General features: G+C 42.3%; 2 protein-coding genes across 2 annotated transcripts in view; both read right to left on the minus strand.

Annotated features, from left to right (window-relative positions):
• The window catches only part of LOC147727464 (RNA-binding protein 43-like), an 84,267-nt gene extending 75,567 nt beyond the window's left edge, over nucleotides 1-8,700 (minus strand). The window contains exon 1 of the mRNA XM_086961533.1: nucleotides 8,540-8,700. Coding sequence (XP_086817659.1) covers nucleotides 8,540-8,542 — 3 coding nt within the window. The 5' untranslated portion in view covers nucleotides 8,543-8,700. The remainder of the gene's footprint in view (nucleotides 1-8,539) is intronic.
• Nucleotides 8,701-14,838: 6,138 nt separating this feature from the next.
• On the minus strand, nucleotides 14,839-15,571 carry LOC147727465 (uncharacterized). Its single transcript, XM_086963122.1, has one exon. It carries the CDS (start codon nucleotides 15,511-15,513, stop codon nucleotides 14,911-14,913), a length of 603 nt encoding a protein of 200 aa, XP_086819248.1. The 5' UTR covers nucleotides 15,514-15,571; the 3' UTR covers nucleotides 14,839-14,910.
• Between the last annotated feature and the right edge of the window lie 810 nt (nucleotides 15,572-16,381).

Raw genomic sequence — 16,381 nt, forward strand, 5'->3', positions numbered from 1 at the left:
ATTCAGAGTCCCACGCACTACTTCTTCAGATAATGGTCCAAATTTTGTGAATAAAGTGGTGGAATAGATATGTAAGGCCCTGGCGATAAAGCTAAAGTTACTTTGTGTGTACCATCCTCAGGCAGCAAGAGTAGTGGAGAAGAGGAATACATTCTTAAAGCATAGATTGCAAAGTTATGTGCAGAGACTGAAGTGACTTGGGTAGACGCAGTGCCCTTAATACTTCTAAGAATGCACATTACTCTGAATGCCACGACTAAATTAAGCCCTCATGAGATTGTGGCAGATTGATGGCGATATGGGGGACTCCCCAAGGAAATACTATTGTACACATTGTTGATGCAACTATTGCATTGCCCCAAGTAAATGACTGAATCTTTTGTAAAGTACTCCGAATGCCACCACTAAAATAAGCACTCATGAGATTGTTACTGGCAGACTGATGGAGATATGGGGAACTCCAAGCAGATACTATCGTACACATTGGTGATGCAACGCTGAGAGACTATTGCACTGCCCTGAGTAAAAGGCAGAATCTTTTGTACAATCAGGTGAAAGATGCCTGCCTACATCATACACTACTGAAGGACACAGTCTCAGGAGACTGGGTGTTTACTAAGAACTTCCTTCTAACAATAGCCTTCAACAGAGGTGGAAGGGCCCAACCCAGGTCATGCTGGTTACTAACACAGCTGTGAAACGCCATGGACATAACAACTGAATACACGCTAGCCACATGAACAGAGCGCCTGCACCGACACGTCAACAAAGTGCATATCAGATCTACTGCAAGCAGTACATACTGACAAGCCCAGATATAACTTGCGTCCAAGACCTATAAGACAATCTTCTGAGTCCAACTAACACTCTTAAAAGACTGTACTCTGATTCTCACACGTGCTTGTAACACCTAAAGGCCTTGTGATTATGAATAATGTGTTGAATATAAGAAAAAGACATCCCAAACCAAGCCTCTTGTTAAAATCTAATAAACAGTATTGAATACAAGGATATACAATTATGCAGAGACATACGAGGGAGCTCAAAGAGGCTATGAAGTTTACCTTCTCTTGTTATGTTGGTTATAGTTTTGCTCTGTTCTGCTGGATATGTATGTAGATGCCTGCTGAGGTGAAAAAGAGTTCCCATTTGTTACATATCCCTCTACCATTTAGCGCATCTTGGTATGCATTTTGGTCTTTATTTAAGACCCTTACTTTTGGGACAGCACAGAAAAGAGTTAGGTTTAACACATAAGGGGAAAGGGGGAGGTCAGGCCACTGTATGTCCTCTCTAGTTACACACCCAATCACAATATGGGTACGGTATCACCACAAGGAAAGAAGATAGACTGTTTCCCAAATTTTGGGAATACAAGTCAAAGTACAAAGTATGAACTACACAGAATTCCTGTCAGAGTATGAGGGAAGACCATTTTTATGAAAGCCTCACACATGATTATGTCATGCTTCATCTTCTGCAACCTCTCCCCAAGCTAGTAAGATACTACTAGCAGGGCGGACTCGCCCTCTTGACGGACCCTGTCAGGATGGAGCTCTTAGATAAAAACTACTGGACAAAGACAGAATCCAGAATAATTCAAAATACCTTGGGGTTCCCCTGCAGATCACATTTAATAGCGGGGATCTGAGGAATACATAAAAAAATATTAAGAAAGTATATTTGAGGACAATGGTTCATCCCGTCTCTCTAACCCAACATGTTTAACAGGTCTGGGGCATTCATCAAGGCTGTGAATCTCTAACTTTCTCAGGCAGACTAATTGCCAAGAGACATAGACTAACAAACAAATAAATCAGGTAAGTCCTACCTGGGTGTTCAAAGAAATATTAACTTATAGGAGCAAAATACAAGAAAGGACATACATTTTAGACCTTCCCTACAATAGCAAACATTAAACTTGTGATCATGCAGTGGGCAAGGTTGTATGAAAGAACAATGCGTGCCTCAACAAAGCATGACTAAACAATGCGGTCCAATCCCGACAGCGTCTTTACCTTGCATGCCTTTTACCACGCATGCCTTTACAACGAATTCAGTTGAAACGGAAGAGGTGTGGCGCAGCGGCCAGGGTGCCTGACTCCGGACCACAGGGTTCACAGTTCGATCCCCGGCGCCAGGTTAGCCCAGCACCATGTGACTCTGGACAATAGCTTGCTTAATCTTCCCGTCAGTCCCCAGCGCCGGGAAACCTTCATTGGAGGTAGCTGTGCGCTTTACAAATGCTGGCGTTTACATTTAAAGACATGTGTGCTAAAGATCAGACCCCAGCCCTCTTGCTCCGAGCCCTAAAACCCAGCCCTAATAACTAGCCCGACCAAAATTCCTAATGCTGAGTCCTAAAACTGACCAAAAGTCATAAAAACTGCCCCTTACCCCCTACCGGAGCCCTAAAACCGCTCCCGAGCCCTAAAAATGGTCCTTTCCCCTACCCTGAAACTTAAATAAAAGTAAAGAAACTACTCACCAAGCCGCCGTCCCGTAAAATGCATCTGCAGGGAGTCTTTAACACCTCCCGCCCACTCGCTGTAATGCTAGACTGCTAACTGTCTTCACCACAAATATATGTGGTTAAGGCACATGCGTGGTAAAGGCAAGCGTTGTTTAGCTTGAGTTATAATGGCATGCATGGTTTAGCCCACGTTGTTAACGCCGTTTCCCTGTCTGCATACTAGTGGCACTACACAGAACGCTAATATAAGACAACACTTGTGATAGGTGACAGAGGCACAGGCATTTCCGACACACAGTCACTATGGACAACAAAACTCAGTAAATGTTTTATATAACAGTTTAGGTAGTTCCTATATACATGAAACTATCCCTTATCCGAGATTTTGGGGATACCGGCATCCTGGTCTAGAAGGGGAACAATGTCCTTTATAGTCCCACACTAATGAGGAATAGAGGAGGATAGAAACATTTTCTCAGGTGTAATAGACACATAACTATCACTTTGTAGGGTCTGGTTATTAGTTTTTAAACCAATCCTGTTTATTGAAGAAAATCGAGGATGAATCATTTTATTAAAGGTAACAGGATACATGAAAAGGAGAGCACACCCTCATATCACATGGTCTCTCTCGATAACTCGCCTAGTCGACTGTCAAAGGGCAAGCCTTTTATCAGGTTCAGGACATCTTTTGTGTCTTGTAGAAAGGTAGGCATTTTGTTCACCAAAAGCCAGAATAATAAGTCACAGAATAGTGACAGGGGCTTCAGGATGGAACCAACCCACAAAACTATAGGTCTCCAAGGTGGCGGAAACATTTTCTTGTGGACCTTGGGGAGGATGGAGAAGTAAGGTACTTTGGGTTGTTTATGGGTCAAGAAGTCTGCCTCAAGTTTTGTGATCCACCTATTATCCAAGCCCTTCGACACTAAGAAGGCATCTTTTTTGTATTTCAGGGGTTGGATTCTTCACCAGACATTTATAATGCGGGTGTCATTAAGTAACTTAAGGCATTCGTCCTTTTACATGGCTGTGGGGAGGATCACTATTGCACCACCCTTGTTGGCAGGTTATATTACAATTGATTTGTCTGATGATAGTAAGTTCAGTACCCTCATCTCTTCTTTGCTAGTGCTGCAAAAAATACCAAGCAGATTCATTCTCATATTGTAAATTTCTCAATTGACTGCCTTTTGTAAGCCAACACCTCGAATCGCCATTATGAAAGTAGGGGGAGTAAACGTACATTTTGGACCTACGTCAGTGTTTACTTCTTCCTTCACTGGGTGACCCTGAAAGAAGCCCTCAGTCTTATTTTTGCTGTCTTATTCAAGACCTGCTCACTGTAATTAATTACAATGTCTCTGGAGGGATTCCAATTTTATTGGCACTCTGAGGCGCATCCCTTGGTATGTTTGCTTCTTGTTGAGTGTCCCCGTTTTGCCACTCTCCCCTCTTGCCTCTCACTCTTCCCCAAACTCTCTCTAAGATTGAATTATTGGGGTACAATCAAGGCAAACTTTGTGGGGGTAAGAAGGTGGGTGGTCCATATTTGGGTAGAACACCATAGTTGGGGGCCAACCATTGGCATTATGATTCTGGGGTGGATGCGGAGCAAAAGAGATATATAGTATGTGGTATTTTCTCAAAGGTATTTCTCTACCACATCAAAATGTCAAGCAGATTCTGCATTAAAAAAACTGTATGTTAACTCTTTTCAGTGGATTTTTTGTGATGTTGCCACCTTCTTCAGGACAAAACATAAAATACAATCTCCCACATGTCTTCGCAAGAAAAACAATAATTTAAAAAAACACTTTGGAGAAGTTTTAAAAATAACAATTACTCCACTGTTATTTCCCAAAAGGGAAATCTCAGTGCAAAGGACATGGACATGATACTTTACATCATACTCATTAGTTATTTCTTCTTTCATATCCATTCTGAAAGGGGGTATTCCTACTGTCTCAGTACCCCATATACATTTGTACAGCACCTCGCTGTACTTCGTTCCCACACATTATGCAGAAGAGTTATTACCCTCAACATCCATGTGCATTCGTACAGCCCTCATTCTAATTTGTTCTCACACATTATACAGTAGAGTTAATTCCCCAACACCTATTCTCATTAGCCTACAGATAATTCCAATATTCCATAGGGGTCAGAGGTAACTCTTCTGCTGCCATAGGACTAGTGGCGCGGATTGGAGATGCATGTAGTGTATTTGTGAAAACACGCCAGATGGTGAGAATAGGTAAGCCCATTATCATGGGATGTGGATGATGAAATTACAGCTTTATTTGAATATTTGAATAGAATTAGATAATATAAAAACCACATGTTCCTTTCATATTTGCTCCAGCAATTGCATATAGTCAGTCATTATCTACAGATTTTGGATTTCAATGACAGTATGATTACAATGATGAATGCAATATAACAAACACTTCAATGAAATAGGATTTAGGACCGCAAGACCACACAAGACGGATGAGAAAAGGATTGAGTAACAAGAGTGACTACCTGGTATAGGGGGTTTTGCCCATATCATTTTTAACTTAATACTGTTATTTTATACAGATACGTGTTTTTAAGACTGGGTTTATCTGATATCCAGGACGGAAGTAGAACTGGTATCAAGGTAGGCACATTCACATATAAGTGATTTTATTTGCCGGCATTTGTGACTTAATATGGATATTAAATATCACACATATATTTTTGGCAACAGGACTGAACTTACAAGCCATTTACAGAAAAGACAGGTATGCGATGGGTACAACTGATTAGCTGCACTTATTTGCAAGGAACAAGATGGATGTCTGTGTACTTGGAAGTGTTCCAAGCCTTGCAAGTCTTTACTTGAAATATTCACAAAAGTTTTAAGCACCACTGTTGGCCTTTACATGTCTAAAATAAGTCTATAAAAATGATACAATGTTAATGGTTGCAGAATATATCAATATGGAATTCAAGCATGGGTTTCCACAGATTACTAATAATGAAGATACTTCATAACAGAACTATAACACAGGTGCGACTTACTGTGTCTAGCCACATATCGCAACTAGTATGTTTTTTTCTATTGTATTTTTTTAGCCCTGAAGAAGTCGTCGGGTACACCCTTCATGATGAAACACGTGTTGGCTAAAAAGAAGAAAGAAAATAAGACAAGAACAAATGCTGTTTTTCCTAAATGTTCTAATAATATGATTTATAGTCAAGCGTGCGCTTTGGGGATTGATACAATTCTCATAAGTGATCTGCCTGATCACATGTCTTAGAGGAGGAAGTGTTAATCTCCCTTCCCTTGATAGCACCGCCACATACACAACGATCAGTGATAACAGCGTGAGATAGTGGGTGAGAGCCAAGGAAAACCCATTTTTATTCACCCCCACACGAAAATAGTTGTCACAGTTGTTCGGCCACCTATGCAGGTGCTTCTTAAGACAGAGTCTCCACCATGTTAGTAAGAGACCCGAATGTTGGTGCGCTCTGTACTTTTCTTTTATAAAAGAAATAGCTTCACAATCAGTAAGAACTTACGTGTCTTATTGTACTCTATCTAGCCTACATCACCTGCTTGAGTACAGCTGGGTCTGTTCTGGTTCATTAATCTGAGGGAGCCAGGTGCTAAAATGTGAGTACTCTGTTATCCATTTTGGGGTCCAATAGTATTGTGGCCCAAAGATTACTGGTGGTAAATAACTACAATTGTCAAAATTGGAAAGAGTAATCTTAGTCGGCTCTGTGACCCAAGAGCTCAAGTCTTGCAAGGGGGTCACACAAACAAAAGTGAATGGGTGTCAATTCTGGGGAAATTTCAATCCTTGAGTAAGGTATTAGGCATCACTCCCTAGCGGTGGAAAAGCCAGAGGGTTCGGTGACAGTCATTATATTTTTGGGAACAGAGACTAGTTCAGTCAGCATGTGTTTGCTTAAATAGGAAAAGTTACTACTCTTAAAGAAGTGATTTGTGAAATAGTGGGAAGCGAAAAAGACAGCCTGAAAAAATATACAGCTGCTTGAGGGGAAGATCAATTTTGCAGCAGAAAAAAATATTCCAATAGTCAGCCTTGTTTTTAAACTATGCTGTCACAATACCGTAATTCAAACCAAATAGTATCTTTCCTTCCTGTCAATAAGAATATTTTCCTGTGATGTGCATTAAAACTTAAAAATGTTTTATTTACACAACCTAGTACACCTACCTGCATGGAAGCACCTGTCCTTTTCAAAATTGCATGCAATGGTTTAATTATAATTGTTATTGCCACGTTTAGGTGGTAGTATGTTGTTTTCTTCATTTTATTTTTGTGTCATAAGCTTTGACAGTTTTTTTGGAGTGGGTGGGGGTTCTAAATCTAAATTGACCATAGAACTTACTTGACTTTGCTAATGGTGGTCTGAGGTTGCTTGAATTGCAGTCAGGAGAACTCTTTCGGGAAAATAGCATTATGAAGACTTAGCGATGGGAATCCAAGTGCTACAAGTCATGTCAGGAAAATTATGTTGTAAGCTGAACAGTCCACAACTTATGTGTTTTTAATTTTCTCTTGTTAGAGTATCAATCAGGCATAGAAACAGAGATGATCAGCCACCTGTCCATAATCGAGCAAAAAAAAGGGCTCCTACTATTTGTGAAAGTGGAAATTCATATTACTGATTGAATCAGGTGGCTATTGCATATGCAGTTGTATATAGCGCATACTCGACCAGAAGGTACTAAAGCGCTTTATAGGAGCACCAGTTACATTACACAACGTCACATTCATTTTTTTTAAAAGACAAAGAAAGATTACATGATTTGCCAGAATCGCAAGATGTTAAGTCGATGCTGAGACTCATACCTGGTTCCCCACTTCTAAAGTCGGCAGCTCAGCCCTTAATGCCATATCCTCTTGAACGTGCAAGAATCCGTGGCACACTGGGCCAAGTTGTTGGGGTCCACAGAGCTTACTTAATTTTTCCACAGTCAGACTGGGTTGGAAGAGTGTAATTTTGCATATAACCGTAGGCGGACCTAGGAAGGAATGAATGTAGAGATGGATACGTAAAGTACTATGGAGGTTAAATGAGCTTGAATGCCCTAAGTAACTGTTATGAGGATGGGGATCACTTGTTCCTTATAAAAACTTAGCATGGTCCCTAAAATAAGCCAACTGTTGTCAGGATTCAATTGCGCTAAGACTTGGCTGGTAAGTCACCATCCCAACAAGCGTGGAGGACATCTGGACATCCCCAGCTTGGGGATCCTTGCAAGGCCAAGTTCATCACCCGTGAGTGCAACAACACCCTGAAGACGGGGTTGAAAGCAAGAACCCCAGCAATGGAGAGAAGATCATGCTGTGTAAATATGTCATATATATTTGTCCAAACTGAATCGCTTCAACTTTCCTTAAAATGTAACCTTGAGTGAATTTGCAACTTGTATATATGTAACTTTAACCACTAGTATATATACTAGACTTATGTGCTTACTACCATTTTTATGTGAATTTAAGAGTTTATCGGTTTGTATATGTTATGTAATTCGTGTACTCTGTAGTCCTTATGTAATATGACGGGGTCTGTTGTAAAGCGCTCTGACACCTTCGGGTAAAGTTCGGCTAAATAAAAACGCATAAATAAATGAATACATTATCCAAGGTTTGAGATTTGGTACCAGAACACTTGTGAGTTGCAGCTCTTCAAGGCTGAGGTGCACACGGGAGCCATCCCCCCTCCAACTATAGTCTGTGCCACATTACACAGGCCATACCAACTCTATTGGCACATTAGGTGGACATGATGTTAATAACGAGAGCTTCGTTACATCGAGGAGCGAGAGGCTGCTGCCCTTGACGGGGTGAGTGCGAGAACGGGTGCTGTCAGTGCTGGATGAGTTGCATACCCTGAGACTACTGGCAGTGCACGAACTAGGGGCCAGCATTGGTATTGGTTGCAAAGAATGTCCTGTACGTCCCTCACATGAGACGGCGTGCAGGAACAGCAGAGCCTACCCACAGACCGATGTCCTAACTGGCACAGGGAACCCCCTAGGGGAGTAAGTAGTCTTACCATGCCGCTCGGCGGTTCCCGTGCCCGCTGCACTGGAGAAGACGCTGGGAGAGCTGCAGTGGAGAGCGGGCGCGCGTAGACTTCTAGAAGCTGTGTCTCGCGTACCAAGGCATGAACAGATGCAGACTTCTACTCCCTAGATGTGAAGTTTGATGCTTCCTAAATACAAATTAAAAAAATATTGTGAAACACCCCTACGATGACGCAATGAAACCGCCCACTGTACCCAAAGCGCATGGTGAGAGTATGATTATGCTGAAACGTTGACTCTATTCTTGCGCATGCGCGAAAGTTGCGCCACTACTCACTTAGAGCAATTAGGGCATAAAACAATGAAAGAAGCTTTTAAGGTGTTTCTTGTACTAGGGGTGGTCGACAGCGAGCCAGCAGATTAACAAAGAGAGCCGCCTAGCCAGGTGTCTGGCTTGCACATAGAGCTAGTGTAGAGCTGAGCCCTGGAAATGTTTGCCACGTAAAGTATACAACAAGCATCACGTAAAATATAATATAGTCTCTTCAAAATTAAAAAATAATATTTCTTTAATATGTAGAAGCTTTGACATTAATATGCCATCACAGGACTGCACCTAAGAAGTACATATTAAGAGTGACAGTTTTTAAACATGAACTGTTAGGGAACTAAGAGGCAAGAGAGTTTTAATGAACACAGTATAGGTGACCCGGATTATTGTAGAGCAACATTATAGTCTATTAAATCAAGTACAAGGTTTTTGTACAACTGGTATTCTGAACTCATGTAGCCGAAAGTGCTTTCATACCTTTCAAACACCATTTGAGCTTCCAATTTGCGGACCACTCAAATGTCAATTTAGCCGCAGAGGAACTGTCTAGAGCAGTGGTTCCCAAACTTTTGACTCCTGAGGACCCCCATTCAGTTACCACTGGACGCTGGGGACCCCCAAGCAATTTGTATGAGTTAAATTTCAAACATTAAAACAGTAATTCGAAAAAAATACACACGTGTGCACAAAACAAATACTCAAAGTACTAAGGATTTTGGGGCCAGATGTACGACCATTTCATTTAGCGCCTCGCAATTGGCGACACACTGCGAGTGGCAAATTGTGAGTAGCTAAATGAAATGTACAACAGTGTGTTTAACACTGTTTGGGATTCCCAATGGGGTCGCAAATTGCGAGGTTCATTAATATTATTGAGCCTCTCGCAATTTTCAAGGCCATTGGGAATGACAGGCTCTCCCAGGGATGGTGGATTGCTGGGCCCTGCAGGCCACCATGTCTCGGACTGCTTTTAAATAAAGCAGTTTAAAAAAAAAATGCAGCCTGTTTACCATGCATTTAAAAAAAAAGAAAATAATTTTGCATGCATTTGCAAAGGGGAAGGGGTCCCCTGGGGACCCCTTCCTATTTGCGAATGCATTACCATCTACTTGATTGCGACTCGCGAAATAGGCTACTATGTACATGGCCCAATAGTTTTTTGCATGCGCAAACGGGTTCGCGAACCCGTTTGCGCATATAAAAACAGATCGTACATCTGGCCCTTAGTATTTTATATTGAAGTAATAGCCCCTCTGTCACATGTATTTCATTTGTTTTATAGCATCTCTCATACCATGGTAGGATGTCAAAGCCCTTTACATCACACACATATGGAGACATTGAATCATACATGTAAATCAGTGTGTATATAAAATGTTTAAAGAGTGCTTGGTCTGGAAAAGCACTAACTCAGGATTCAGAACATAACACAGTGGCTAGCATTGACTTTAACATTAAAAATGTATTTCCACCCAAATATATCTTTTTAGCAGCATCAGGATAATGAATAACTGGGACAAAATATAAGTTACTAACTGGTACCATGCAGTTTGCAAGCAGCTCTTTGATGACAGTTTATAGGTCCCTCTGCTAGATTACGATTGTCACTTATGAAGTGCACAGTAACGAAAGAATCTCTGTGACAAAAGCAGTAACCACGAACCTAGGCACATAAAATACTGCTTTTTAAGATGCATTTTACACATTATTTGCAGTAGGCACATTAACCCTCTGTGCTACATTAGTTAAATCAAAGCTGCTACTGAACAAAACTCTCCTCACTCTCCAGCAGGTACATTAATCACTGGCATTCTCTTGACACTTCTATTGTTGCTGGAAAGCTGCTAATTATACAAGTTTCTGTGCTTTTAAAACTGTTGCCTACGGACCCCCTGGGAATGTGTCACGGACCCTTGGGGGTCCGCGGACCACAGTTTGGGAAAAACTGGTCTAGAGGGTTGTTAGGAGCAGTGCTTGAAATCTCAGTACCGGCACTTCTCAATTTTCGGGCCCTTAGTACCGGCACTTCCCATTAGCCAGGGAGAGTACCGGTACCCTAAAAGACAGCACTGCAGGCTCCGGTTGTTTATCTCCTTTAACACAGGGTAGGTGCCGCTCTGCCTCTCAGGAGCTTGTGAGCGCGCCAAGCCCCCTGCAGAGTCCCTGCTGGAGATTCCAACAGCGTCCATATGAATGTCCTGAGAGTGCAGGGGTCTAAGAGATCTTGCCCTGTGTCACGCTGTTATTAACAGTGCAGGGTCTAGACAGACCCTTCACTGTAGATCAGGTGTTTATCTTTCCGAGGTCGATAATTGGCTTAAGGGACTAAAGCCCACATTAATCACCACCTAAAGCGCGTAGACTTTATCAGTTAATTTCTAAGCACTATATGCTCAGCATACACAGAGGGACGCATGTCTTACAGTCTGAGCTATTAGCAGCAAAACCAGGCTGCAGAGCCAGAACTTGCATTACTTTAAATGAACTGAACATACAATGAAAGCAGTTTCCTTTAAGATCCTGGCAATTGTTTAAAATGTATTTAAACAACTGTCTGCGATCCATCCGGTGTGAGGGCAGTTGAACGCAGTAATCGTTAAGAAGGGCAGCAACCAGAGAGGGAGGTGAAAGTATGGGAGACCATCAGAAGATTCTTCGGAGCATATGATTAAAAAAATATAAGGCATGGCAGGGAGGGATGAGACATGCAATGGTGTGATAAGTAATTTTTTGAACAAACAGAACACCCGGCGCATAAGCCTCAGCCGGCTCCCCAATGCCTTTAGATCCACTTTGCGAAATCAAAGTGTGCAGGCTTTCATAACGAATTTAATAAGAAAAGCATGCCAGCTGCAGCCAAGGAACATTTCTGTGAAGTCATAAACCTGGTGCATTTCTTAACTTTAATTTTTCAGACGGCAATTTTAGGGGATGAGTACAGCATGGAGGGGAGAACAGGAGACAAGTACAGAAAAACCAGGGAGAAAATGTAAGACTTGTGGAGAGTAAGCAAAAGGTGGGAGGAAGAGGAGCAGGACTAGTGAGAGAAGCTTAGCGCCTGGGTAAAGATTAGAGGCAAGTGGAGAGGACTTGTGAATGTAAAGGCTCAGAGCCAGCAAGAGACAGGAAGAGCCTGGTCATAGGGAAAAGGGCAGTGGCCATGTTTTAAATGGGCCGGTACTCACAGATACAGAGTCCCGGCACTTATTATTTTTATCCCTGTTAGTACGGGCACTTCTTAATACTGCTGAGGAGAGTACCAATACTCATGTTACTCTCCTCAACGGCTGCCAGTACTGGTGTGCACTCAACTGTCATGGTTGGAACTTATCTGATAGCCAAGGTGCTCCTATAGTCCTGAGCAGAGCAGCTGTTGAACTATTCAGCAAGGGATCATTTACATGATGATGTCCCTGTGTTCACAATCACACTGTGTTTGACAGTGGAGGGCCCATTTAGGCCCGGTACTGTTAATCACATTCACACTATTTTGTGAATTTTTACAAACACAGGTATGGAGGTAGCACATGGACAGCGGCAATTTAGAAAATCATGCGAGGTAAGGAGTTGAAAATTGTTTTATTCCGACCCAAGACTTTTTGCTTATGTCTGTGCGCTTGTCGACTTGTGTGTGTGCCTGTTTTTCTGTGAGAGAAAAGGGAGAGAATCAGGACACTCAGTAGATTTTAGATGGAGTGTGTAGAATGCTTGTGTACGTCTGCTTGTTTCTGTGTGTGTGTGTGTGTGTGTGTGCGCGCGCACGCTTAAGTGTATCTAGTATTGCGCCAAACACCAACAAATAACAGTATGGCATTCAGAAGCAGCAAATATTACAAAGCAAGGAACTGTTCACATATTATCCAATCTGGGTTTCATTTTGTGTATTGAGTTAACCTGTTTAGTTTATATAAACACATTTCTCATGTGTTTTTCATAGTTGCTGCAACTGATATAGAAGTCATCATGTATCGTCATATGTCTCTATAAGCCCCGCCCCTAGCCCCGCCCACTCACCACACCTCTAGCTCATATTAATGAGTACCTGCACTTATTTTTTTTACCATTTAAAGCACTGGTTAGGAGCCCTAGATACCTTGGCTACTATTACAAAACATTATGTTGCAAGAAAAATACCTTCAGCTCCATTGTACTCTGATAATCTCAGAAAGTTGAGACAATCCTGCAGCAAACAATAAAGAATTTGGCGCACAGACTTGGCGCCGGCAGGCAGAGAGCTTCACAAACAAAGCTTAAGAGTCTATAAAGCAGCCATTATGGAAGAAAAAAGATTGTATTATTCCAAGATCACTGAATCTATTAAATATTCTAGAGACCTTTTTAAGGTCATTAACTCTCTTGTTTTTCCTCCTGTTGCTGACTCAACTGAATGTTCTCAAGTATTCTGTTTACAGAATGGCCAATTTCTTCCTTACTAAGATCACAGATATATATTCCCTGCTGGAGGCCTATAACGCTGGGAAAGCTATGTCTGTTACCTCCACAACTGATCCCAATGCCTAAATGTATTGCTTTGCCCACTTGCGTAATCTGAACTTACGCACACCACTTACTCACATAGAAACTCCAACACTCCACTGGAGATAAAATGAGCTTTATTAATATTGTAGGCAAAGGCAATAAGTCACTGAAGCTAATAGATTCTTAGGCACCGAGTGAGAGGCAATAAACAATGAATACACCACACTATATACATAAATATGAAACTGTGAATACAGGTATATAAACAGTTGATGTACAAAGCACCTCACCAGATTCATTTGCAGCACTGGAGAATTCAACATCCCTGGGCCAAGCACTGAACACCAAGTCGGGAACCCGTAGACCGGGGCTCAGGGAGTAATCTCTTTGGGCACCAAAGTTGTCCCGCGAGTGCTTCCACTCCAAGACTGAGTTCCTGAGCTCCACCCCACAGACACCGCTTTTTATAGTTTAAATCAATATGTTCGAGAAGCCTCTAGCAGGCGCTCTCGCCCATCTACTCGCAGGTGCTGGCCCCATCTCTGCATCAGACCCACCCAGACAGACCTGGCCAGATTCTGTTAGGGCTGGGCCGAGGCAAAAGACATTCCTTTCCCAATCTCCGGCCTTGGAGACTTGCACGGCCATCCTCTCTCTGTCCTAGAGATAAGTATGGAATGCATGAAAACACTCTGAAGGTACAACATAACCTCACGAGGCATTCTCACGAGATGTCTCGCACCTGCTTGTACTGATTTACGTGAAAAACATGTTTATGTTACTGCTGAAGTGTAACTCTAGGTCAAGGCAGCACAAAATGGAAGTGCGAAGCAACAAAATGGAAGATCAGAGCATTGCATGGAATCGAGGTCAACATGTGATTTAGCACGTGTAAAATGGCAAATGCAGTACATTCCACCCCTTGACCTTCGATTCACCCATCATACCCCATTGGTCTAAATACCATGGATCTGGGACGAAAAAGGGAGAAAAGATTAGTAATGCATTGAATGCAACAACATAATGAGATAAAAACACAAATAATGACTATAATAACACCCAAGATATACCGAAGCTTTCCAAAATTAGGCAGCCACCCAAACAACCAATCCCTCCATCCTTGGTCAACGTCTTGGGTAACCCCTTTCACTAAATCTTTCAAAGCATAAATATGTGCATGGATAGACGTAGAATGGTCAGATAAATTAAAACAACATAGCCCATCAAAGTCCTCGCAACCGTGGTTATGTTTTAGCAGCAAATAGTCCACAGCTGCCCTATTTTGCAAAACAGCTTTTCTTGTTCCTTGAACATCTAATAATAATTCAGCTACAGTGGCAGAAGTGTGATTGAGATTCTTCACAATTAAACAGGCAAGCTTAGCAATTGTTCTGGCATTATAAACGGACAGTCCTGGCACTCTTACAATGGAAAGAGCCAAACTAGTATATTCTGTTCTCGAAAGCAAATCAATATCGGAGTCACAATCCTCAGGTAATTGAATAGCAGCTATAGAAGAGCGAATACGTGTAACAGAATGCATGGGAAAAAGCATAAGACTCAATCGTGATAAGGCACAAGGTCCTCCAGTTATGTTAGCTGTATGTAAGTGTATGAAATATTACCACACGAGAACAACCATCCTTTAGGTAATTTCACATGTTTAACATGGCTAGCGGCTAATACTGTGTGATTGCAAACCATATAATTGGTAACATTACTACAAAAACTGTCATGTCGTGACTGACATAATGTTTGTTGATCAGGAGCCAATTGTTTGCTTTTCTCTAGTTTCAATTGGCCACATTTGCCAATTTTGGCAGGGTCACAAGTTAGTTGATAGCAAACGTCTCCAGTAGAGATATTGTAGGTAACAATACTTGTCATGTTCCTCCAGAGGCTATCTGTAACCTCCGGGCAAAAGCGACAGTACTCATAAAGACTCAGATGTGTTTGAACATTACTTTCCTCCACTACACCATCAAAGTTAGTTTGGTTGAAAATGTGCAGAAGCACCTGTGCAGGGGTAGGTACGGCGACAAGACACGTTGATATCATCTCAGCTGTACTCTGAAGATTTCTCATACAGAAGTGGGAATTGTTTAGCACATTCCCGGCCAAGTAGGTCCAGATGTTATCCGGTTGCTGCAACAATGCTGTCATCCGACTCAGGCGGTTGATCCCTTTCGGCATCCCCGGGCCCTCCCGGACCCCTCCGGACACGCCCAAACACCGACCACACAGCGCAAGCATCGCAGCGGCAAGCCATACTGTGATCTAGAAACAGAAAACAAACTGGTATAATCACTCTCGCAAATAACATTTTTCAGCAGGTAAATTTTCCCACTTTTCCTGTCCGGGTTTCATGACGACTAGGATATTATCCTTACCCTTAGCAATAAATTCTGCAGGTTCAGGAGGTTTGTTTGGGGACTCCACCCACAATTTTGCCCCTGGGTTCTTGTTGGTAGATCTGAACCCGCCCTTTCCTCGCACAGTTAGAAGGGCTGGGGCCGTCCCCTTCATGGCATTTCCTCCATAAACCGGCATGATGACCATTTGGGCAATACGGTCACCAGGTTGCACAATCAGATAATGGTTTCCACTGTTCAATAGGATAACTTTAATCTCCCCTGGTAATCGGCATCGAACACCCCTCTCAGAACCTGGATGCCTTTAAGGGCAAGCCCAGATCGAGGGGCGATTAGCCCGAAATGCTCTGGGGGAATTTGAACTCCAATTCCTGTCTCAATCAAGGTAATGTCTTGTGGTTGCAATCAATAGAGTTTCAAGGCATGTAAATCAAGACCGGCAGCTTCTGGTGTGGCACGATATGGAGCCAAAGCTCCGGGAGCTGTCTCCCAATACAGAATCGTGTTTGTGGCCACATGGGGCATAATCTGCAAAGCTGGGGTCAACATGCGCATCAAAGGAGTCTCTGCATCAGCAAGGGGTCGGTTGTTTAAAATCTGCAATGCATCAGACAATTGATCCCTCCACCCCTTCAATGACCCATCAGACAACTTTTTCAACTGCTCTTTCAGCAAACCATTCATTCTCT

The sequence above is a fragment of the Lissotriton vulgaris genome, chromosome 3_1 (assembly GCF_964263255.1).
Source record: "Lissotriton vulgaris chromosome 3_1, aLisVul1.2, whole genome shotgun sequence".
NCBI lineage: Eukaryota > Metazoa > Chordata > Amphibia > Caudata > Salamandridae > Lissotriton > Lissotriton vulgaris.